Raw genomic sequence first — 25,606 nt, 5'->3', positions numbered from 1 at the left:
CAGAAAGTGTGCTTCAAAGATACACCCTCAAAACCACTTCTATTTATATTGTGTTGTTTACAAGCTAAAAGACCCCTATACGTCACTTAAAGTTTAAATTTAACCCACTACTTTGCCAGCTTTGTCTTTGGTATCTCCGTATGCTTTCCTGTATCTTGTTTTGAATACTACGTTCCAAGTGTTGATGAGCCATGAAAGTACTCCCTAACTGAACTTGGTATACAGTATTCATTCATCTTTGCTTTGACAGGTTTCCTATTTTCTAGTGCCAAAGCTGACTTCAACTTTGCAAAGTGTTGTGGGATATTTGACGTATGAACAGAATTGTGGGTAAACCATAATACATTCAGTTAACATAACTTCCCAACACCCCCATATATAATGTGTGGTATTAATACTATAGGCATAATATCTATTTTGGTGTATACTATGCTTAACACATGTATTGGCTAACAGTGATCTGGGAGTAATTTTTGACTATGTTTATATGTAAAAACTTGCATCAGAATGGAGTTGGAAATACAGTGTTAGCCACTGACATCAACTCCAGGTCAGATAGTGGGTGGCTGAGTCTTTGCCAAATCTGGACACAGTACCTCAGTTTCCTTGCTATTGCCGGGATGTAATTTGGCAGAAGCAAACTGAGAACTTCTGTTGGTGACTGCAGTGGGAATGCTTCAAAGTCAGAGGAGATTAAACTCTTGTAGCTTACAAGATAGCACTGAAAAAGCTATTTATTCCACCAAAACCCGGAAGTGCAGTATTAGTTTTGCCATGAGAGAGGAGGTGGAAATGATCATCAAGAAAGGTTTTTTAGGAGTAAGGAATTGAGGTTTTTTGGAGTTAACTATCCCTTCCATTGATTCAGAAATGGCTTTTTTTCTCAAACTCTTCCATAAAGGATAGGCCTAGGAGATCTCAATTTTCTAGGTTTGGGAGCCTCACAGTGGATAATTGTCAGGTGTCCATGCTTATTCCTCTAATAGTATCAGCGACTTTTAATACTACCATGAGTTTTGTTAGCTGGTTGGCAGAGCCAGGCTGAGGTGGACAGCCTCACTCTAGATTGGTTGGGTGTTTTTTTCTCTTTTTGCCAAGGTGTGTTTTTAGGCAAACATTTATTTGCCCCAAGGGATTTCTTGTGTGAGTTTTTGCAAGACTCTCCATTTTCAACCCCTCTGTTCATGTATGGGAAGCCACTGGGGAAAATTGCAAGATAGGTTGGTGTCATAACTAAAAGGGAAGGGTAACAGCCCTCCTGTGTACAATACTATAATCCCTCCTGGCCAGAGACACCAAAATCCTTTTACCTGTAAAGGGTTAAGCAGCTCAGGTAACCTGGCTGACACCTGACCCAAAGAACCAATAAGGGGACAAGATACTTTCAACTCTTGGTGGAGGGAAGGCTTTTGTTTGTGCTCTTTGTTTTGGGGGTTGTTCGCTCTTGGGACTAAGAGAGACCAGACATCAATCCATGCTTTCCAAATCTTTCTGAACAAGTCTCTCATATTTCAAACTTGTAAGTAACAGCCAGGCAAGGCGTGTTAGTTCTATCTTTGTTTTCTCAACTTGTAAATGTTCCTTTTGCTAGAGTGTTTATCTCTGTTTGCTGTAACTTTGAACCTAAGGCTAGAGGGGGTTCCTCTGGGCTCTTTAAGTTTGATTACCCTGTAAAGTTATTTTCCATCCTGATTTTACAGAGATGATTTTTACCTTTCTTTCTTTAATTAAAAGCCTTCTTTTTAAGAACTTGATTGATTTTTCCTTGTTTTAAGATCCAAGGAGATTGATCTGGACTCACCAGGAATTGGTGGGGGGAAAGAGAAAGGTGGGGGGAAATGATTAATTCCTCCTTGTTTTAAGATCCAAGGGGTTTTGGATCAGTGTTCACCAGGGAATTGGTGGAGGAGTCTCTCAAGGCTACCCAGGGAAGGGAGTTAGCACATTGGGAGTGGTGGCAGCAAAAGCAGATCTAAGCTGGTAGAGAAGCTTAGAGGTTTTCATGCAGGTCCCTACATCTGTACCCTAAAGTTCAGAGTGGGAAGGAACCTTGACAGTTGGGCTGCAAAGTCATGACTATGTGGATGACCACTATTGCTGACTTGGTTTTGTCAGACCTGAATGGTGCCGTGGCTGTGGCTTTCAGATGCCCATCTGAGATTGGGATTTGAATGACATTCAGATAAAATGGATATGGTGCTAGCGGAATGGAAGAAGGATTTTGAGAGTACTGCAGGAGTGGTTTCTTCCCTCATGTTTGGGGGAGATTGCCTGCTATTATCCCAAGAGAATCACAATGTTAGGAGTATTCTTAGACCCACTGCCACTTCTGGAACCTCAGCTGGCATAAATGGCTGACAGCACTTCTATTTTCATTGGTGCCAAGCTAAATATTTACAAGCTGTTTGTTCTGTTGCTTTCCATAGCAGCAGGTTCCTCTAAACTCATAAGGATTTCTTTGCATAAATAATGTTGACCTTGTCAGTATTATTTTCACAGAAACCTGCTTCACTCTGTCCAATCCCTCTCCCAGTTTGGTTCAGGCATTGGTGGAGAGCCACTGACAGCATGGCTCCTAATGAAACCATTCCTGTCATGGGAAAGAGGGTCTGGGGAAGTAGCACAGTTGCCTTGGCGTTCTTTGTTTGCTCTGAAATGCATGGTATTTCCCCAGGGATTTCTGATCTTCTATTGGCTAGGAGACTGCATCCCTACTCCCTGATGGGAAGATTTGTAGGAAGATCCACTGATTGAGATCCCTGTTGTTCTCTGTTTCTTGGGGCTTTCCTGTGGAGGTTATGATTTGACTATGTGAATACAAATTCTCTATCAGATCCAAAGACTCTTAACTATGTGTGTGTTTTTGGTACAATGAATATCCCAGAAAAAAAGCTTATTTCCAAACAAATCTATCCACTGTAGAAATGGGTATTTCCAATTCTTCTCTGGGTTACAAGTTGTTCTAGCAAGGATGAGATGAAGAACAAATAAAGATTAAAATCACCAAGTTCTTTCTGGATCCTTTCCAGGCTCTTCCTTTGTCAATTGCAAGGGGGCTGCAAATCCCCACTGTGAGATGAAAATTCACCATGCCTCTCTCTAGGCGGATTGGCCTATGTGCCAAATGTGATGATGTGGGTCTCCTGGTCCATTGCCAATGCACTCTTAAAATTCTCACATTGCAGTTCCCTTCTTGCATCTTCTCCCCCTCCCTACCCATTGGCTTATCACTTTTCTAGTATTTCCCGACCATCTTTTTCCCTTCCCCTTGGTATTTTCTTGAGTGTTTGGCTAGTTTTCTCATAATTCCTGGGATGGCACATGCTACACCATCACTTAAATAAAGCCTCGCAGTATCTCAGTATCAGGTATAGAATTTCCTCTGCATGGTTTGTATTAATAGTGTATGTTTATCTTTTCAACAACTTTTTACTCAGCTTTGTGGTGTTTTTTTGCTACTGAAGCGGCTTTATGAATGGGTGTTGCCAGGTTTTAGTAACAATTGCAAGTATGTTGGATTCACTGCAACACCTTTCTCAGTCTGAATCACAGGAACCTTGTGGTCTGGAACCTTTGCTTCATCTCACAGTTCACTGCTCTTTTCTCTGCTTTCTCATTCCTTACTGGGTATATTCCTTTGTTGTTGGCTCTAAATGAATGTCTTAAGGAATCTAAGTGCTGCTTGGCTATTTTGACTTTGTGATACATGCCACATTTAGTATACAGGCTTGAACTCAATTGCTGTTCTCTCTCTCTCTCTGTTTCTAGATGTTGTTCCTGCAAGACAGAAAAATATGTTACCCTACAGTCTGAACTCAGAACTATGTAACTGTATGCTAATTACTTTTCCAGTTTGCTAATAGAAAATTTAAAGGGATAGAATCCATTTAATAAGTCGTATGTATTGTGCTCATTTTAAAGGCCTTTCCAGACTTTTAGTCATAATAAAACCAGGAGTTAGAAGATACTGCATTTCATACTAATTTCTTTAATAGACAAAAATGTATGTAACTAGAGTTAAAAACAAACAAACAAACAAAAAACAAGAAACCTGGCTTGGTTATTTCAATTCTGTTCCTTTCACATTCTACACAGAACTGAAAAGTCTTAAAAAAACGGGAGTCCATCTTCTTTTTAATTTAGCCAGTTAATTTAGCCATCAAAAACATGCTGTAATTCCTTCCATTTCTTGGATTTCCTAAATCCATATTTGATAGCTTGCAATTCTTTCTTTTACCAGAGCAGTGTTATCTATTTTGGCTGCCACTGATAGAATTCTAAATAAACATTTTGCTACATTACATTCCAACAATTTAGGTATGTAGCCTACCACCATATATTGTGATGTACAGGGAAAATAAATCTCCTAAAAGGGCTCAGTTGCAGTGCGGATCTGTTGCCAAAAATCCCACATTGTGGGACTGAACCAGAAAATATGTACAGGTCTCATCCTACTCCCAGTGAAATCAGTGGCAAAACTCCCCTTGATTTCCATGGGAGAAAAATCAGACCCTAACTCTGAATCATGGCCTAGACAATTTCATGCCCTACATTAATGGGGGAAAATCCTATTAATTTTGTGTTATATCAAGGTCTTGGAAAAATTCTGACCATTGCTGTCTATAGAATTTCCTTTCTAGAAAGAGAATCAGCTGTATGAACCATCTTCTATGCCTCAGACCAGTTCACATCATCTATAAGCCATTCCTGCTCTGTGCTTTGAAAAGTGGAGTTTAGCAGTGTGTCAGTGAACAATCTGGTTCATGAAAGGAGAGAACGGCTAGAAAAAGAAAAAGCTGAAACAGCCTGCAGCCCTGGAGGAAAGGCAAAAGCAATATTGAGAGAACTAATTTTAGATCCCAGTAACCGCAGGATTTGCTTGAGAGATAAGATAAATCAGTGATACACTGAGGTCAAGGAGAAATGGCAAGAGATACTGAAAAACTGGAATTGGGAAAAACTCATCTTAGGAAGTGCAACTTAAATTTCACTGTCCATTGCCAAGGCAAGTTGACAAATTTGGAGCTCAAGCACAGTTTTTAGTGCTCAAAAGTATACAGACCACTATATATAGTTCTGGAGATAAACACATGTAACTGGATAGCTTTAAACATAGGGGATTTTGTCAAAATGCATGGAAGGCTGTTATTGATTGACTTTTAGTACAGTATAGTGATGAATACATGATTTGCAGTCTATTTGAAAAATAAGGCACTGGACAAGGAGTTGGGAGACCTGGCTTCTGTTTTCAGCTCTGCTACTGACTTGCTGTGTGAACTTGGGCAAGTCATTTGATTTCTCTGTACCTCAGTGTCACCATCTGTAAAATGAGAGTAACAGTGCTTATGCACTTCTGTTTTGGGAGCTGTGGGTGAAAAGTGCTGTGTAGATGTGTTATTTTTCAGTGACATTAATTTAACAATAAATTGAATCACATTAGATACCTTAAAAATACAAAAGGTGGTTGGCTGCCAGCACAGGTGAGGAACATCAGGGGAAGTGAGAAACTACCTCACAGCCTCACCTGAGTATGGACACAGCTAAATCCTACCCTGTGATGTGGGAGTGCACTGGTTGAAATGGGGGCCAAAAAAGAGGGTGCAAGGAAACCCTTCTCCTGTTCCCCATAGCCACCCCTGAAGCTAGCTATGCAAATTGTGGGGACACTAGTATGTGTGATGAATGGTGCACCACACTCCCATGAGGGCATAGTCAAAATCATCAGCCCGTGGGTACGCTGTGCGTACAGTAAGCCTTAGGCATGCTGCTCCTTTCTCAGCACAACTATGAAGTGAGTCCCACCATGTAGTTACTCTGTCCCATCTTGCCTTGTGCTGGCAGGATGGCTCCCATATGCACCAAAAGACCGGCACTGCTCTCCTTCATGTCAGTGTGAAGGGCAGGATTGATCTAGAAATCAACCTTCCCCCAAGGTTTTCTCCATCACTTTCTTACATCTGATATTAAAGAGTTAACAAGTCACATTGTTTAAAAACTCTCGTTATATAGCATCCAGTTTAAGTGGTTCATAGACTTCTGCTAATTCTTGGAAGGCATCTTACAGTTCCAAATGAAAGCTCTAATGTACCTGTTTTAGCTCAGCTTAATGCAAATACACAAAAACTAATTGCTTGATTGGTTACACTGTAGTTGTTGGAGCTCATTCAAGTGGGGTTTAAAATGGAAATGCTAACAGAACCTTCACTGCAGATCTGGTAAGGCCACCACTATAATACTCTAATGAACAGGTATTCCCACTTTAATAAACACATACATAGCCATGTTCAGCTGCTGATTTTTTTATGAAAGAAATGTGGGTAGGAATACAATATGTTGTTGACTTTTCTTCCTTTCCTTTCAAAAACTGAATAAATAGGAAATATCACGGTAGCCAGTGGGATAATATACATTTTGGATGTTTCCAGATGTTGAAATAGGAATATATGTGTGTGAAGTTAAATGCTTAAAACTTTAAGATAACTTTTCTAGATCCACCTTTGTTCCCTGGAATTGTAGCCCTTGTTAGTGCAGAAAAATCTTTAATGTCCTCACTCAAATAAAACTGCTGAAGTCAATGGGAATTTTGCCCGAGTGAGCACTGTGGGAGCTGGTCATTTGGCTTTGTACTACTCTTTCTGTAATGTATATAGTGCACTGTCTTGTATTATTCAATTCTATACCAGGCATGTTTTGGAAGGCAGGTTGACGCTATGTAAGATAACACTATATAATATATTGTTACTGAGGCAAGGTAGGAACATTGGAAAAGAAATGAAAAAGACAAGGCAGAAAAGGGTGTCCTCTTTCTTCTGGCATTATAGAGCTTCCAATTTACATCTGTTCTTCATACATTTTCCAGAGGGAGTTTTGTTAGATCCTGGTTTAATTACATTTGAGATGCAAAACCTCCAGCAAACTCATTTTTCTCTATATATCATTTCATCCTCTTTTTTCCCCATTCCCCACATTTTATTTGAGCCTATATCTTTCTGCCAGGACTTTGCTGCTGAACCCCAGCAGGAATCTAAGCAGATGCTAACCATTTAGCTTTATTAAATACATTCATCAGTTTTATGTCTCCCATCCCCTTCATTTTTAGCCTGACGGCACCACTGCTAATCCGTTTGGGTAACATACAAACAGCAGATTGGGGTAAGGACTGAAAAATTCTGGTGTCATTGATTTGCTCCAAAAACAAAATGAAACAAAACCTCCCCTCTTTATTACATTGGTCATACTTAGAAAGAAGGATTCACTGTATAATGAAAAGGAGACTTGGCAATGTCTCTTTATTAAATGAGTAAATATAAGGTGACAAGGCTGTAGGTAAGTGAGGCTGTCATGGAGCAGGACAGCGGAGTTTAGCCCAGGGCTTCAGTCAGTGGACGCTGGAGCAGGACCATGACAAGAAAGGGAAGTGGACTGCTGTTATCCGGGCTACATTCCGCTCCCAGGGACGTGGATGTAAATCAGAGGAGCTCTTAATTACTTCATTGGCCTTACTCTCATTTACCTTGGTGTAGAGCTAAGTCTGGCTACCTGAGAGCTTTTGGGAGAAGGAGGGCAAGGGAAGGAGCCGACCAGAAAGGAAGTGTCTGGGGGAGAAAAAGCAGATCAGCAAGAAGGAAGGCGGGAGCAGGGACAGAGAAGATGCTTTAAGAGGCCACCTCTGGACAGATGCGTTCGGGAAAGGATCACAAAGGCTGCGCGACTCTCCTGGCCCTTCAAGAGGCGCAGGGCTCCCAGGAGAGCCGATGCAGCCGGCGGCTGCTAGAACTTGCAGACGGTGCTGCGGCCCAGAGAGGAGGCGGCGGCAGCTCCCTCCCCAGGCAGGAGCCCCGAGACCGCGTGCGCCCCGCCTCGGGCCAGGCGCGCGCTCTGCGGGGCTCTGCGCGGCTCGGCCCGGGCGGGGGTGAGGCGGGTTTGATGATGTAATCGCAAATCAGGGAGCGGTGAAATTTAACACCGAGCGCGGGTGGGGAGGGTTTGCCTTGGGTCGGCTGGCGGTTCTGCTCCCCAGCCAGAGGCAGGCTGCGCTCAACGCTGCACGCCTGTGCATCGCCACTAGACACCTCGGCCAAGCGCTTTGCAAAGGCTCTGGTAACCTGGGCACCGTTTCTTCACCCCAGCCAAGGATTTCTCCTGCACGTCCCCTCCCGGCCCGCCCCATCCCCGCAGCGGATCGCCGAGTCCAATGCAGGGCTCCGCGGTACTTGCAAAGGCTGCTGTCTGTGAACCACGTGTGAAGCCGAGCGCTCCGCTCTTGTTTATACTGATGCCATCCTCTCCCTAACTCCTCCGAGAGTGAGACCCCCAAGTCACGCCCCTTCACCATGCGGGGGACGCACTAGGGCTTGCCAAGAGCTCGGAAGGGACCTCTGCTCTGGGGTTGATTTCATGGACAGTACCTGAACCTTGAGCGGTTTGGAGCTGGCTTCTGTTTTCGGTTAGATCTTCGCTGCTCGGACAAATGCAGACAAATGCATTTAGGAGCAAAAAGGACAAGGACTGGAAGCATCTCTCCCACAGCAAAAACGTAAGTAAGAGCCCAGCAGTCAAGGGTATGTGTGTGTTGTGGGGGTGGGAGTGAGGATTGCAGTTCGCTGCACACACAACGCTCGTCTTGTCAGTGTCTGTGAGCACTGCAGGCAGTTTATTTTGGAGCTACGCGTTCCCCTTGTCTTTGCAATTTGTAAAATGCCCTGTTTAAAAGGCCTTCTGCCAGCGGGTCTACAGACGGTTTATGTTAAAGCAATCAAACCGCGCAGAAGGAAAAGTTTATTGGCACGTTTCCCACTGCCGGCTAAAACAGGCTTCGCGGACTTAGCGACTTCCAGGTCTCCCGCTTCCGAAATGAGTTACGGGATTCACTTATCTTCAAAAACCAACAAAAAACAAACCCCGAACTGCCAACTCCTGGGCTTGCGAGTTCTCCCCTGGAGGGGGGGAATTCTGCGCTCCAGGCGTTCTCCCGGGTGGGAGACAGATGGACGGTGCTAGCGTGTCTCTGTTTAGCCTAGTAATGAGAGCACCTTTAAATCGAGGGTAGCGGTTGATGGAGTTTCCCGAGTTATGAATCAAAGGGGTTGGGGCAAGGGGTCGATAAAGAGATGAGTGTGTGTGTTTGTCCGCAGCTTTCCTCTCCTCCTGAGGACACAACAATAGTACAGGAGCTGCTGCTGGGCTAAACCTCCCTGCTGTGAGCCCGGCAGGGACAGGCAGGCTTTGGCTCTGGGGCCGGGGGAGACCGCTCTGGCTGATTGTGTTGTCACTGGGGAACTGCTGCTGATGGAGAGAGGGCAATAATGTGAGGAAACTAAGGGGAAGTGGTATTTCGACTTCCTCCCAGCTAGGGCAGACCCTGGCGTTATTTTTAGAATCGAGGATATGCTCAAGTAGCTTTTTTTCTACGCACTTGTAGGGGGAGCTGCTAGTCCTTAGCTGCAGCCCCCCTCGCCTGTTCAGCCTAAGATTGATTACTCGGGCTAGTGGCTATTTAAAGAGTCTGCAGAAATGAATCATTTCGTAATAGCGATTGTGAAGTCTGCAGCCTCCTAGCGAAGAGCCGGGGGGCGGAAAGTTCCCAGATCAGCAGTTCGCCGCCGCGAGAGGGGAATTGCAAAGACGCCCTCGAATATTTGTATGGAGTTGTATGTGCGGGGAGGGAGGGCAGCCCAAATAAGAGGCGCGCGCCCCCATCTTTACGTGCAAATTATGCCAGAGACCCAGGTGGCAAAAGATAGGTACAAGTGCTTTCTTCTGGTGCATCTTAGTGACAGTCTCTCCGAAGAAAGGGCAGGAGGAGACGGGGCGAGAGGGGGTTAGGCGTTGGGGGCGGAGGTTTTGGGGGGCAGATGCCTGGCTGGGAAGTGTGCGTTTTAAACACACCTGTGAGTTGTTTAAACACGTAAGGGGGGGTTGAGATCAAGGCAATGAATTCGATCTGATCACTCCAGCCGGGCGCAGTTTGACTTCGCTCCGTTTCTCCTTCGCAACGGATCCGCGTCCCAGCGAGCCTCCCGCGGGTTCATTTCGTACAGAAACGTCTGTTGGTCTCGTTTCTATAAACAAACACTCCGGCGTGCCTGGTGGTCTCTGGCCCGGTGAGCCGCACGGGCACGGCAATGCGTGTGTGTGTGTGGGGGGGGTGTTGAGATTTGCACTTTAAAAAGCCCGAAATCCCCGTTTCACAGCCCGGCGATGGAATGTAGGCTCCGTGTTTGACACGCTCACTCTCGAGGAGCCAGTTCGCTTTGCTTAGGTACGTGTAGCTCAAGTGTGCACCGACTGGGGCAACATCAGTGAGCCCTGCTTGGAAATGCCCCACTCCCCGGAGACCCCGTCACCAAGGGGTCCAGGCGCCCTCTCACATTCATCCCCGGACAGGCAGGGGGCTGGGACGGGTTTGATAGTGGGGTGCTGCCGATTGAAATGACTTCCGCACCCCCAGCTCCAGAACCGGCGCACACCGGGTGCTGCTCACATTGTGCGTGCGAGCACTCGGCTGCCCCCCGTGTCCGCTAGGAGCCCTCTGTGCTGCCGGGCAACGCTGATGCGTTCGCTGGGGCTGCCCCCGGGGGAGCAGAGGGGCTGGGCGGCAGGCATGGCGGGGGAACGAGGGGACGCTGAGGGAGGAGTGCGCGGCGGAGCTCGGTGCTGCTGCTCCCTGTCACACCTGCGGGGGGGGGGGCATAGCGGGGCTGGGGAGAGGTATTGGGGGGGGGTTGGGAAGGCGCAGCGGGAATTGATGGGGGAAGCGGGCTGAGTAGGGGCGCGCAGGGCTCCCCAGGGCAGTGTGTGTGGAGTCCTTGCTTTGCTGGCGGCCCGGTGCAGACACCCGTTCAGCTCCGCTGCCTTGGAGCACCGCCGAGCCCTCCCGGGCAGCGCTGATGGCTCAGTGGAGTGGGGCTCCCCCCGCACAGACCCTGCCCCTCTGGCTCAGGCCCCCCACAGCCCTGCTCCCCTTCGCCCCGCATCGTGCGACAGCATCAGGTGGACCCCAGCGCGGGGTGAGCAGCACCGAGGGGGAGCAGGGCGCTGTGGGGAGCGTGGTGGGGGAAGCGGAGAACTTCGTGGTTTCCTAGCGCTGAGGTCTTTGATGAGTCCCCCTTCCCCCCCCCCCCCCGTGGTTTGTCATTGCAGAGTTCCTCTAAACTCTGCTCCCCAGCTCCTCATCTCAAGCCCGCTTCTCCACGTGCACCGCCCAAATCCCCCCACCTCTGTTGTCCCCTCATCCCCTTCCCAGCAGCCACTCCCATATCCCCTACAGATTCATAACCCCCAACAGATTATCCCTATGCCCCTGTCCATACCTGCTTTCCTGTAGGTTCTCTACATCCTCCCTTGTCCATCTGTCCCCGCCAGCCTCATACCCTTTTCCATTCCATGCACAATCCATCCCCACTACCTGCCCCTCCCTATGCCTTCCTAATACCCTACCACATTCTGCTTTTCAATGGGAAGCCCAGCCTGGAAGGGGTTATATATTATCAGGACTGAAAGGCTGGGGCCTGTGGGGGACAGCGAAGTTGTGTGGGGTGGGGAACCTGGGGGCAATCCAGGCTGTATGCAAGGGTCTAAGAGGGTGTGCGTGGATTGTGGCTCTGTGGGGGTTGCTGCCTGTCAATGATGACAACTAGTCGTATGAATAACTATCAGAGTTGACATATACAGTGTTTATTAAAAACCTGGGAAATTCTCACTAACAAACCAAAACCTTTGCTAACAGCTTAGGTTGCTGAATTACTGAAAATCAAGGAGCTCATGAGGTCAGGCAATCTATATTCAAATGCCTCCTTACTTCCACAACTTCTCTTGCATTTGCAACATATAACTACCACTGTGCACACACCAAATTCCTCTATGTAGCACTAAAACATACAACTTTATGATTTCATACTTTTTCATGTAAAAATAACATTATAGACTTTATCAGTGCACATCATTTGTCAAGTTTATATGTTAACCTAGCTGTGGTCAGAATTAAAGTTGCCTGTAAATCTGAGTGGGCAGCAGAGGCATTTGGTTTGTACATTGTGACTAGTTATATAGTGCAAGTGCAAGGGAGTTTGTTGTGGAGGTGAGGGATCTTTGCATGATGTTTAGCTATTAAGACATATGAATGTAGGTTGCCTTAATTCAGGATCTTCTTGATCTTCAGTGATTGTGTTGGTCAGATTTCCCCTTGAGCAACCTTAAATCTAAGGTAACAGGTTTTTTAATGTGGGATTAAACAAAATTGTAGAGGGATCTTAATGCTAGATAAATTCAAATACATTTGTTAAAGTAGTACAACAGCACAAACTGAAGTTTACCTAATTGTGTCCAAAACTTGTGATGTTCAGCTAGTTTGAGCGCTACACTAATGCAAATAATAAAATAATCATCATCATCATTTGGTTTAAATTACTTTTGTTTTTTAAAAGTCCAGACACACTGTGTGCTACAGGATTGTCTCTGGGTTTAAGCTGAAGTAAAGATCCTGCTCTGTATTCTGTCATTTTAAATTCTACCCCTGACAGCTGTTTAAGCATGAGGGGTCCCTGTGTCCCAGGCACTGGCCTAGAACTGCTGCCCACTATTTCTTACTATCTGACCAAATTGCTCCTCCAGCTCCCCTTCCCAAGCCCTGCATTCTCTGAATTAGGCCCTCAGATGGATTCATGGGTAATTCAGGGCTTTGCAAATTGCGTCCAGATGGGGAAAAATCTGAACTATTTGAAATGGGATGGAAGAGTCTGAAAAATCTCATACATTTGTGTAACACAGCAACATGAAAGTAGCAGCGGGGAAGGAGTTTGGCTTCTTGGGAGACTGCTGCTGCTTCTGGGACACTGGGGTTGGTTTGCACATTCCTGGCAGGGGAGCTGTCTTTCCCTGCCCAATAGCCTTGTGTCAGAATCAGTAGCAATCCATCCATTAATAAACTTCATGTATGTCGCCAGCCAGGGAAAAAAGTATTATAGGAAGCTCCGCCTGGCAGGGTTTAAACAACATGACATATTTATCCAAGATAGTTGTGTTTTCTTAAAGGGCAATGAGAGAGAGAGAGAATGTGTGTGTTGAGCGGGTTTTATCTCAATTAGAAACAACGGTCAGATGAGTACCCTCTAATGTTTGAGAGAACTAAGTGTAATTCAAGAGCCAGATCCTGCTTGCCTTACACACAGAAATCATTTTGGGACGAGTCTTGCTTATTCTCAGGGTATGTCTACACTACGAGAGTAGTTCGATTTTACTTAAATCGAATTTTTGGAATCGATATTGCAAAGTCGAATGTGTGTGTCCACACTAAGGACAGTAATTTGACTTTGTGAATCCACAGTAACGGTGAAAGCGTCGACATTGGAAGCGGTGCACTGTGGGCAGCTATCCCACAGTTCCCGCAGTCCCCGCTGCCCATTGGAATTCTGGGTGGAGCCACAAATGCCTTCTGGGTAAAAAAAATGTCTCAAGGGTGCTTTTGGGTAACTGTCGTCATCCGTCCATCACTCCCGCCCTCCCTCCCTGAAAGCGCCGGCGGGAAATCAGTTCGCGCACTTTTCTAGTCAGTGACAGCGCAGACGCCACAGCAGTGCGAGCATGGAGCCCGCTGCGACCATCGCTGCAGTTGTGGCCGCTCTCAACGCCTCACAGCTTATCATCCACCTTTCCCCGAGGCAGATGCAGATAAGTCAGGCGAGGAGGCTACGGCACCGCGGTGAGGGCCTGAAGTCTGAGAGTAGCACAGACCTCTCAGAAAGCACGGAACCCAGCGCTGAGGACATCACGGTGGCAATGGGTCATGTTGATGCCGTGGAACGGCAATTCTGGGCCCGGGAAACAAGCACTGAGTGGTGGGACCGCATAGTGCTGCAGGTCTGGGATGAATCCCAGTGGCTGCGAAACTTTCGCATGCGGAAGGGAACTTTCCTTGAACTTTGTGAGTTGCTGTCCCCTGCCCTGAAGCGCAATGACACCCGGATGCGAGCAGCCCTGACTGTCCAGAAGCGAGTGGCCATAGCCCTCTGGAAGCTTGCAACGCCAGACAGCTACCGGTCAGTCGCGAACCACTTTGGCGTGGGCAAATCTACTGTGGGGGTTGTTGTGATGCAAGTAGCCAAGGCAATCGTTGATGTACTGCTGCCAAAGGTAGTGACCCTGGGAAACGTGGAGGCGATCATAGATGGCTTCGCAGCAATGGGATTCCCAAACTGCGGTGGGGCCATAGATGGAACTCACATCCCTATCCTGGCACTGGACCACCAGGCCAGCCAGTACATTAACAGAAAGGGCTACTTTTCCATGGTGCTGCAAGCACTGGTGGACCACAGGAGACGTTTTACGAACATCTACGTCGGATGGCCGGGCAAGGTTCATGACGCTCGTGTTTTCAGGAACTCTGGTCTGTTTAGACGGCTGCAGCAAGGTATTTACTTCCCGGACCACAAAATAACTATTGGGGATGTGGAGATGCCTATAGTCATCCTCGGGGACCCAGCCTACCCGCTAATGCCCTGGCTCATGAAGCCCTATACTGGCGCCCTGAACAGTGAAAAAGAACTCTTCAACTACCGGCTGAGCAAGTGCAGAATGGTGGTGGAGTGTGCTTTTGGCTGTCTCAAGGGGAGATGGAGAAGCTTACTGACTCGCTGTGATCTCAGCGAAACCAATATCCCCATTGTTATAGCAGCTTGCTGTGTGCTCCACAATCTCTGTGAGAGCAAGGGGGAGACCTTTATGGCTGGGTGGGAGGTTGAGGCAAATAGCCTGGCTTCTGATTACGCCCAGCCAGACAGCCGGGCGATTAGAAGAGACCAGCGGGACGCGCTGTGCATCCAGGAGGCTTTGAAAGCTAGGTTCCTGACTGAGCAGGGTAACCTGTGACTTTTAAGTTACTGTACAGAGAAGCTGAACCTGCCCCCGTTTCTTTACCCAGTTACTGTTGACTATCCTCTCCAGTTACATACCCCCTTCACCCCCTTCCAACACACGTTTAGAAATAAAATCACTTCTACTTTGTTAATGAACACCGTTGTCTTTATTACTGTTTTCGCGGGAATGTTTTAAAACTGGGACGTAGACTGTGGTGGGGAGCGGGTGTAGTGTACTGTCGCAAATGAAGCTTCTAAACTCCAGGATTGACAGGCTCCACTGGGTGGACTGGTTGTTTCAACGGAGCCTGTCACCCCTCCTGATCGGGACTGTGTGTATGGGGGGCGATGTGACTTTGTGGCGGGGGGAGGACAGTTACAGATCCCCTGCTGCGTGGCTCTGTGATCCAGGATAAGGACCGCCGCTTAAGATCTGTAACTGCCCTCCCCCGCCACAAAATCACAGAGCAACCCACCCCCCACCACATAACATGAAAACCACCTCCCAGAGTGACCAGGGTAACTAGTCACTGCACTGTGTATGTGCCCTGCTGCTGGACCTGCCCCCGTCTATGTACCCTGCCAAAGGTGACTGTCCTGTCCAATTACCAACCCCCTTTCCCCCCTCCTCCAAAAGAACATGATGGAAACAGTAATTAACAGAAACGTATTTTTTATTATCAACTACACATGGAACTGGGAGGTGAAACTTGGACGGGGGCTTCTGTGAGGCGGGAAGGAAAGAACTTGTCAAATTTTGGGGAATGAGAGCCTTCTACTACTTGAGCTCTCTGCAGGGGTGGAGTGAGAGTTAGCACGGACTCTGCCGCCCCTCCTTCTTTGGACTTTGGGTGAGGTGGGTATGGGACTTGGTGGCGGGGGAGGGCGGTTAGAGATAGACTGCAGCGGGGCTCTGTCCTCCTGCCTCTGTTCCTGCAGAACATCCACAAGGCGCCGGAGCGTGTCCGTTTCCTCCCTCAGTAGTCCAAGCAGCGTTTGAGTCGCCTGCTGGTCTTCCTGCCGCCACCTCTCCTCCCGATCCATGTTTGCTTGGTGCATTTGGGACAAGTTCTCCCGCCACTGGGTCTGCTGTGCTGCCTGGGCTCGGGAGCAGGCCATAAGCTCCGAGAACATGTCCTCCCGTGTCCTCTTCTTCCTACGCCTAATCTGCGCTAGCCTCTGGGAGTGTGATGCCAGGCTAGGTTGTGAGACAGTCGCAGATGTGGCTGTGGGAATGGGAAAAAGGGAGTGAATTCCTCAGAAAGATAAATGTAGTTGTGAACAAAGAACATAGTCTTTCTCTGTGAACAAGACCATGCACAGCACCTATCACATGCGCACTCAGCACAAGGTCGAATTCTTGGCCTTCGCATTCAGTGCCTGGGGTCTTGCACAGCAGATTTGAGAAGCGGGGCAGGACACCGGAATTTCTGTAGCAGGCAGACATGGTAAGCCGTAGACTTGTGGCAGCTTAAAACTTTTATATTAGCAATGGCCTCATTTCACATTGAAAGCAACGTCAGTCCCTGCTGCCAGCAGTCCGGCAAGCAGGAACTCTGCCCCTGTCCCACCCCCTCGCGGCTGTCCCCGGGAACGATCCCTGTAGGCTGCCCCTCTCCCACCTCCACCGCGTGGCCGCAAACCAGCGGTTACAGTTCTGTAAAGGAACGGGCAAGCAGTCCCAACACTAACATTCCCCTACCTAATTCAAAGCAGGTCACCATGAGCGACATCACCCTCATGAGGATCTCAGACAGCGAGAAAGAAATAATGCTTCGGGAAAGCCTCCAAAGACCAGGGCCGTATGCCGCCCTGCTGTGCAGAGCAATGATTCCCGAGTACTTGATTGTCTCGTGGCGCGGCAACGTGTCATACTACGGAGGACCCAATAAGGCCGCTCTCCCCAGGAACCTGATGCAACGGCTTTCCAATTACCTCTAGGAGAGCTTCATCGAGATGTCCCAGGAGGATTTCTGCTCTATCCCTGGACATATAGACCACATTTTACTCTAGCTGCACTGGCAGTGACTAAACAGTAGAGCGGCTTGGGCAGGACAATCATGCAAAACCGGACATTGTTAGATTTTTTTTCAATAGTTGCACTGCCCAGGACTGAAACGTTAAGCGCCTAGGGCAAACTAATCATGAGAAACCCATTGTTGTTTTGGTTAATATTCCTGTTCTGTTACAAATAAATGTTTAGATGTTTACAACACTTACTGGCTGATCCTTCCCCAGATTCTGTGTCCGGGGTAACGGCTGGGGACGGTTGGTAGGGGATCTCTGTAAGGGTGATGAAGAGATCCTGGCTGTCGGGGAAATCAGCGTTGTAAGCGCTGTCGACTGCCTCGTCCTCCTCATCTCCTTCCTCATCTTCCCCGTCCGCTAACATGTCCGAGGAACCGGCCGTGGACAATATCCCATCCTCAGAGTCCACGGTCAGTGGTGGGGTAGTGGTGGTGGCCGCACCTAGGATGGAATGCAGTGCCTCATAGAAACGGGATGTCTGGGGATGGGATCCGGAGCGTCCGTTTGCCTCTTTGGTCTTCTGGTAGCCTTGTCTCAGCTCCTTGATTTTCACGCGGCACTGCGTTGCATCCCGGCTGTATCCTCTCTCTGATATGTCTTTAGAGATCTTCTTGTAGATCTTTGCATTCCGTTTCTTGGAGCGCAGCTCGGAAAGCACGGACTCATCGCCCCACACAGCGATCAGATCCAAGACTTCCCGATCAGTCCATGCTGGGGCCCTCTTTCTATTCTGAGATTGCACGGCCATCACTGCTGGAGAGCTCTGCATCGTTGCCAGTGCTGCTGAGCTCGCCACGATGTCCAGACAGGAAATGAGATTCAAACTGGCCAGACAGGAAAAGGAATTCAAATTCAAATTTTCCCGGGGCTTTTCCTGTGTGGCTGGTCAGAGCATCCGAGCTCGGACTGCTGTCCAGAGTGTCAACAGAGTGGTGCACTGTGGGATAGCTCCTGGAGCTATTAGCGTCGATTTCCATCCACACCTAGCCTAATTCGACATGGCCATGTCGAATTTAGCGCTACTCCCCTCGTCGGGGAGGAGTACAGAAGTCGAATTAAAGAGACCTCTATGTCGAACTAAATAGCTTTGCGGTGTGGACGGGTGCAGGGTTAATTCGATGTAACGGCGCTAACTTTGACATAAACGCCTGGTGTAGACCAGGCCTCAGAAATAGTCCCATTGACTCCAGTGAGTTTACTTGCATGAGTACAGTTAAGGGTATTTTGTCCCCAGGTTAGCTGAGCAAGTAGAGAGAATAAGCACCTTCTGGGATAATGAACAGGAGTACTTGTGGCATCTTAGAGACTAACACATTTATTTAAGCATAAGCTTTCGTGGGCTAGAGCCCACTTCTTCGGATACATAGAATGGAACATATATTGAGGAGATGTATATACATATACAGAGAGCATGAAAAGGTGAGAGTTGTCTTACCAACTCTGAGAGGCCAATTAAGCAAGAGAAAAAGTGATAATGAAGATAGCCCAGTACAGACAGTTTGATAAGAAGTGTGAGAATACTTACATGGGGAGATAGATTCAATGTTTGTAATGGCTCAGCCATTCCCAGTCTCTATTCAAGCCTAAGTTGATTGTATCTAGTTTGCATATCAATTCGAGTTCAGCAGTTTCTCGTTGGAGTCTGTTTTTGAAACTTTTCTGTTGCAAAATTACCACCCTCAGGTCTGTTATTGAGTGATCAGATAGGTTAAAGTGTTCTACTGGTTTTTGAATGTTATGATTCCTAATGTCAGATTTGTGTCCACTTATTCTTTTGCGTAGAGACTGTCTGGTTTGGCCATTCTGGGATAAGGAAGTGTTTGTATTAAGCTAACAAAGGCCTCATGGAAAGTACACAATTTTTTGTCATCTAGAAAGCACCTTTTTGAGGGGATGCTGTTAGGTCAAATGTGGCTCCAGTGTTCCCTGTGCAGGGTATGCAGTAATGTACCTGATCGTGCATTTCTTGCACTTCCAGGCTCCCTTTGAGTTCAATTGACAAAACCTTTAATTCTTAAATGTGAACCATATAACTCTATGATACTTTTATTTACTGACTTTTTGCATTTGATTAGCTGCAAGTCCTGAATTGTTGTTTTATTTATATCTTATATTGGTATCACTGTCTATAAAATGAAAAAAAAACCCTAAATTTATTAGTGAAGAGGAGGATATAGAGGAATACTTTAATGAAAGGCTTTCCTTGGGTAGTCCAAATGGAAGTATTTAAGATACTGTGGATAGCAGAACTGGTTAAAATAAAAAAGAATCAGGTAAAAAATTCACAAAACATTTGTAGTAACTTATTTTCTTTTATTTTTCTCAGTTGTTTTATTCCAAATTTTGTCAACATTCAAAAAAAAAAGTTCTTCTAAGTACATATTACATGTGTTACCTTATGCCAAATCCTATTCACAGTGCACAGCCTGAGTAACTTGGGTGTTCACAGGGGAGTTGCGCAAGCACCGGGGAGGGAGGCATCCTTCCTCCAAATCCATGGTGGAGTAGCAGAACTTCTCTCAGGCCACTACTGTAGTAGTCCTTGTGGCTGTTCTGTTGCAGCACTCTTCTTTAGAGAGGAGAGGAGAGGAATGGTACACTGGCCCCATCTCATCCCTGGCCTGCTGCCCATTCTCTCTCTGTACTTGCAGTGCAATCAGTCTGTATGGAGCTATTCTCTGCAGCACGCAGAAGTGTGGACCTCCTGCAAAAGTTCCAGTCATGCTGCCCCCTATTCTTTAGTGTGCAATGGAACCACACCAATTCCATTGGACTCTGGGAGGCCATACTACTATGAACTGGGGATATAGCAGTCTGAGGTGGAAAGAGATTGTGGAGGTTTGGACCACTCCATCCACGTTGAGTGTATGTTTAGCCCCCGTCAATTGATTCTAGGCTTCTTATAATATGGAAGCTGCAGAAGTCATGATAATTGATCACATAGCAATGAATGAAGATCAGGTGCCCTTGCTGGTTCTTTTCGATCTACAAGATGCCCTCAACATCACTGACTGCAAGGTGCCATAGAGTTGCCTGAAGAACCTAGAAGAACACAATGAGGTTGCACTTGGAGAGATCTCAGAGGCGGTAGTGGGCAGATGTCCAGGTCTCACATTCTGTTGCCCCTCTTGTTTAACATGGAGATTGATCCACAGGGGCAGTTACTGAGGATGTTTGGGTTGCGATATGTTCAGTACGCTGAAGATACCCAACTGTCAATCTTCATTTCATTGGACCAGTCTGATGTGATGGAATGACTTACCAAGTGTCTAATGAACATTGGGAAATAGACCAGGGCTAGCTGACTGAGAGACCAATCATGATAACATTGAGATAATGTTTGTAGGCTGGGAAAAACAACAGAAACAAAACGGAGGAAAATATATCAGCACCTCTCAGTCAGTGAGGTGTGTCTGCAGCTTGTTTAAGGTTCACAACACAAGGATCTTGCTGGATCCCTAACTGCTCCTGGATACTCAAATAACAGTTTCCAAAAATGCTTTTTTTCTCCTCTGTGCTTGGCAAGAATGTTGTTGTGTCCTTTTCTCTCAAGTGTGGACATCACTGTGGGATCCATGCTTTTGTCATCTCATGATTGGATTATGATAGTGCAGAACATGCAGATTTGCTTGTTAAGCAAGCAGCGTTTCACCCTGTTTCACATTACTTCTGTGATCCATGATCTGCACTGGCTAAGAAATTATTTCTTGGTGAAGTCTAAGGTGTTGATTTCAACCTATAAAGCCCCAAATGGTTTGGGTCCCATCACCTTGTACGACTGACTCTTTCCCCATATTACAGCTATTGTTCCAGGCACTCAAGCTAATAGCCCCCTGGTTGAATTGGGTATAACAGCCAGGAGGTGAATGTGAAAGGTCTGTGGCTCACTAATGCACTCTCTGCTTGGTTGATCCAAGCCTGAATTTGGTGACCTGAAACACTCCCCTATTCTCTCAGAGGACTGAGCTGGAGTTGAAGAAGGAAGTTAAGATGGAAGCCATGCTGATGGTTGGAAAGGATGTATGGGAAGTCTGTTAAGATTTAGTATTATGGTAAGATTTGTGTTCATAATGTATGTAATGTGATGAGAGCTTAAAGTAGGAGCAAAAAGATAAATTGAAGTCTGTAATGAATGAATTTTAATAATATTTTAATATGTTATAAGGGAAGTAAGGATACTGATAAATTAAAACAGAAAATGCTCTCTCCTACAAAAACAAATTGCCCTGTTTTGTAGGTCTGAAGCTGAAATCTCACAACAGATGCTTTAAAATGACTGGATTTTTTTTAAAAAACTAATGTAAATATAATATGTATGTGTGACCCACTCCCATCAGGCATGTCCCCAGGTCGCAGACAGGGGAACATCCTGCAGGTATGTTATGAATATTCAATAAGTAGTCATGAACCAACTGGTGACATTTCCTAGCAGGATGTGGTGGGATAGTTAGTGGTGTGTTGTCTCTATAAAATGCCACTTAGTCCCGAGGATGTCAAGGAGAATAAAAACCACCATAAAAAAAATCTTGCCATGGCAAGTGGGGCTCGTCAGCTTTGGCGAGCAGCTCATCTAGAAGGAGAACTCTGATTTCAAACCAAATGTGTCAGGCTTGGACAGCTGACCTGTAAAGCTCGTCCAGTAAATAGGCTCATGTGAACAGATGTCCATGTGAAATGTACCCCAGAGGGCTGGGGCATTCCCCACAAGCGATATCAATAGGAAAGCTCTCACAATGATTGTGGACAGAAGATGACAGAGGGAAAGACCAAAGACTTGGTACATGGATCAGATATCAGTGGACCTCAGAGAGATCAATCTACACGAGAGCTTGGTATATGATTATGAGTTTTGAAAGAAGGCTATAAAAGTTGCTGACCCAGAATAGGGAAGTAGCAAGAAAGAAGAGATGGGATAATGTATAGCTGCAGCAGTTAAGAACCGATGAACATTCTCAGGACAAGTTTGAGAATCCTTCAATCATCAACAGGCTTTGTGGTCTGAGTCATTAAGCCCCTCGTCTCATGCAGAATTTTCACTGAAGTCAAAGGGAACCATGCATGCAAACATCTTTCAGGATTTGGTCCTTGTTTGCTGGTGACTTCTAGTGTAGAATTAGAAAATATTAAATAGCCATTCAAGGGTTTAATCTGCTCATGTGCTAGGCAGCTCCTGAGAGTTGAGAGTGTTTCTTAACTCTGAATGAAGTCATTGATCATTCAGAGCACTGAGCATCACTCAAGCGGTGTGCAAGGAGCCGTCCTTAAATTATGTAAGGAATTAGGGGATGAGTGAGTCCTTAATTTTGCATGTTGGTTTCAGTGTTACAAGGGGTGGATGGGTCTTGAAAATTACTGAAAGATGTGTTACATAATTTATGGATGCCCCCTCAAGACCTCAGGATTGAGCCCTGAAGAATCACTGACTATATATACATTAACAGGAATTCTTCTAGATTCATTTTCATGGGTTTCTGGTGACAAGAACCTGTTGTTCCGCTAGCAAACATTTCTATTAACTTTCATTATGGTCTGCATTAATGAAATGAGACTCAAAAGTGACAGCTGCTGAAAGTGTCCTGTATTTAGCAGTAACAAATATTTTCCATCCTACTTTCAACATCTGTATTTTATTCAGGCTTTCAAAAATACTTTCAGTTCTTTACAGGATTTTGATGTTATTTATGAGAGCACTTAATGAACTTACTTGCATGAAGTATTCATCAGTCTTTATTTTTAGCTTATAGGACACCAATGTAGTGGAAGTCCAATGAGTGAGGTGGAAATGTGGTTACATTTGAACATGGTTTCCACATGTACATTTTACAGGATGATGTTCAGGTTAATTGCTCATCAAGGGAAAGCTCTAGAAAACTATGCAGCAATCCATCTCTGTTATGCACAAAGATAGATGATTGTGGAACCAAATGAAGTTTAAGATATGTTTAGAATGAGTAATACACAACTCAGTGATAGGCCTAATTCTTAGGTGTGTAAAATAGATTTCTGTATATAGGCTAATAGGCATCTGTCAACATTTGCTTTTGAAATGATGCTGAAGCCCTCTGCAAAGGCAGCTTCATTGGAAGTTTTTCTCCAAACTGGCTTATTCAATGTGCTTCATCTCTGTTGCGGAGAACGCATCTGTAGGAGAGTGAGGCTAGCTATCTCTGTGCTAGCTCTATCTTAATCTCTCTAATATCACTGCCAATAAGGGAGCTAATTAGTTCCAATTTTAATGTGGGCAAACTAGGAACAGGACTAAAAACACCAACCAATTCACATGTCACCAGGGGTGCAATCGGGGGAAATGGTGGTAGTACAAGATCTGCTCACAAAATAAGCGCCACGCATGTGAGTCACCAAAATCAGAAGCTGCTCACAGTAGATTGTGCAAATGTTCAAAATATGAGCATGTGTGCTCTCTGGGTTCTTTGATTCATAGAATTGTAGGTTCCAAGGCCAGAAGGGATCACCATGATCATCTAGTCTGGCTTCCTGGGTAACACAAACCATAGAACTTCCCCAAAATAATTCCTGGCGTATGTTTTTTAGAAGAACATCCCATCTAACTGGATCTTACTTGATCTATTTTTGTTGCTATCTATGCTCATGGGTCACCTGAGAATACAGGAGTGCCCCTCTGAGCATGGAGTTTTATTCCAAAGATGTTCTGTGATTTTTATACCTCTAGGAGAGCATGATATAATTGCTAGTGTTTCCTAGAAGGCAGTGTAACTGGGATCTTGGTCATGCAAGTAGAAAAGAAGGAAGTACAAGACCTGCAAAATTATTACTTACTGCACACCATTTTCATTTCTGGATAAACTGATAGAATATGTGATAAAATGCCCAATGATCATCATGTGTAACAAATTGTCATGTCTTATATTTTCATTACAATAGTATTTTTCTAGAAAGTAGTCTAAATATGAAACAGATACAATAAAATAATTTCAAAATTAATATAATTGACTCCTATTGACAAGACAATGTAGATTGTATCTACTGGGTATGTGTTGGTCGAAAGGCGAGGACATATATTATCCTTGACCCTTGTGTGAAATTTCCTATTAGCATCAGTGGAAAGTTCTACAATCTGAGAGTACTATGCCTCTGATCCATAACTAAATGAAGTCAATGGGAGTCTTTTTGTTGACTTCAGCTGGCTTTGATTCAGGTCTTCTAAACCCCAGGGAGTTTTAAACTGTTGATTGGTTAAGAATTTTTTCACATTTTAAAATTCTTTTTTCTTTTAGGAAAACCCTCCTCCTTTTTCTTGCGATATGCATAGCTGTGGGTGCCGCACAAATGCCAGCACAAGGTGAGAAGACTTCCTTATAACAGAGTATTTGAATAATCTGCCACTAGAGGGGGCGGGGAAAGTATATGGCTTCTGGTAGTAATGACCTTAAATTCAGCTGTTCAAAAGTTACTAATCCAAATGTCAGATAGAGTACAATGAGATCATAAGTTCAAATTAATCATTTGGAAAAGATGACCTTTTGAAAATAACTCAGATTTTCTGTCTATGAAATTGCTTACATATTTAACCAAAGTCTTTATAAAAGAGAAGTCTTGTACAGTGAAAAGGCTTTGATTGTGTCGTCATTGTAAGTGGGTGTTCTTGGGGGTGGTGAACTCGGGCTGAGTTACCTTTGCACTTCTTAAGACTTTGCAAGAAAACAAGGGTCTGTAATAAGTGCTTAGTCTAGATGGGCATTATTAGGCGAAAAGTGAAATTTGCAAGTTAGCTTATTTTTGTATTCAAATAGATATTGGTTAGGAAATAGGGTGATGTTTTGTTTTGGTCTGCTTGGTGTCCTGGGACTGCCAGATGTGAAGGGTTACATCAGAGACAGCTGAGGAACATGCATCCTAAATTGATGAAAGTTAATGTGTCAGGATGGTAATTTTTGGCTGCCAGTAATAGGTCATGGATAGCACTGAGTGCCTGTCATGTAAATTGCCCTTCACTGTCTAGGCGGCACACAAAATGACTTCACCTTTGAAATAAATGTTCACTCTTGGCTGGTGACTAGACTCACCACAAAGAGAACCAAACCAAACAACTGGAATACGTTTTAAAGAAAAGGACTGATTCCTGATTATAGTTTGCTGGAGTCTGTAGGGATGAATCAGCAGCTGAGTACCCTCCTCCCCATGTACCTCTTTGCACTGTTACCTATCAGTTGCAATATTTTTCTGTTCTCGTTTTCTTCTTTGTCTTGCATTTTTTGTTCCTGTATGTTTCTTCTTTTCCTTTCTTGTTCTTAATTTTTTCCTCCACTACTTGTTTATTTCTCCCCTGCAGCATGCTGTATGCTGCCTGGGATGTTGCTAATTTCCTAGTGCCACTCTCAACTGAGCCAAGTTTTGCAATGGAAGAGAAAGAAAGTTTGGCCTTGCAGACTGAGCCTACAGCCATATATGTACATGGACTGCTCCCATGGCCAGCTACGTTAGGGGCCACCACAGGAACAGGGAGGGAAGGTGGGTGGATTTAAGGAGTCAGCTTCCACTTTTCCTGAAGCAGCAGAAGTGGTAAGAAATACTAGTGATGGGCTTGGCATTATGGAGTGATGGTAGCTGCGCTACAGTGAAGGATGAAGCTAGCTTCCCATTATATATCCAGTTTTCAACCAACCTCTCCAAACTTCTCCAAAAGATACCAAGTTCCCCCAAAATTTCACATGCCACATATCATCCCCAGGAGGAAATTTTCTGGG

General features: G+C 45.6%; 1 protein-coding gene across 5 annotated transcripts in view; it reads left to right on the top strand.

Moving 5' to 3' along the window:
• Positions 1-7,993: 7,993 nt before the first annotated feature.
• Positions 7,994-25,606, top strand: part of COL24A1 (collagen type XXIV alpha 1 chain) — a 234,615-nt gene continuing 217,002 nt past the window's right edge. For 4 of the 5 annotated variants that reach the window (XM_065554165.1, XM_065554163.1, XM_065554162.1 and 1 more), the window contains exons 1-2: positions 7,994-8,536; positions 24,137-24,201. In XM_065554165.1, coding sequence (XP_065410237.1) covers positions 8,481-8,536; positions 24,137-24,201 — 121 coding nt within the window. In that variant the 5' untranslated portion in view covers positions 7,994-8,480. Of the gene's footprint in view, positions 8,537-10,196; positions 10,262-24,136; positions 24,202-25,606 lie in introns of those variants that run through there. The other variant, XM_065554166.1, reaches the window with a different exon arrangement.

The sequence above is a fragment of the Chrysemys picta genome, chromosome 8 (genome assembly GCF_011386835.1).
Source record: "Chrysemys picta bellii isolate R12L10 chromosome 8, ASM1138683v2, whole genome shotgun sequence".
NCBI lineage: Eukaryota > Metazoa > Chordata > Testudines > Emydidae > Chrysemys > Chrysemys picta.
Note: the sequence above shows the minus strand (reverse complement) of the source record. Positions and strands in the feature narration are given on the sequence as shown.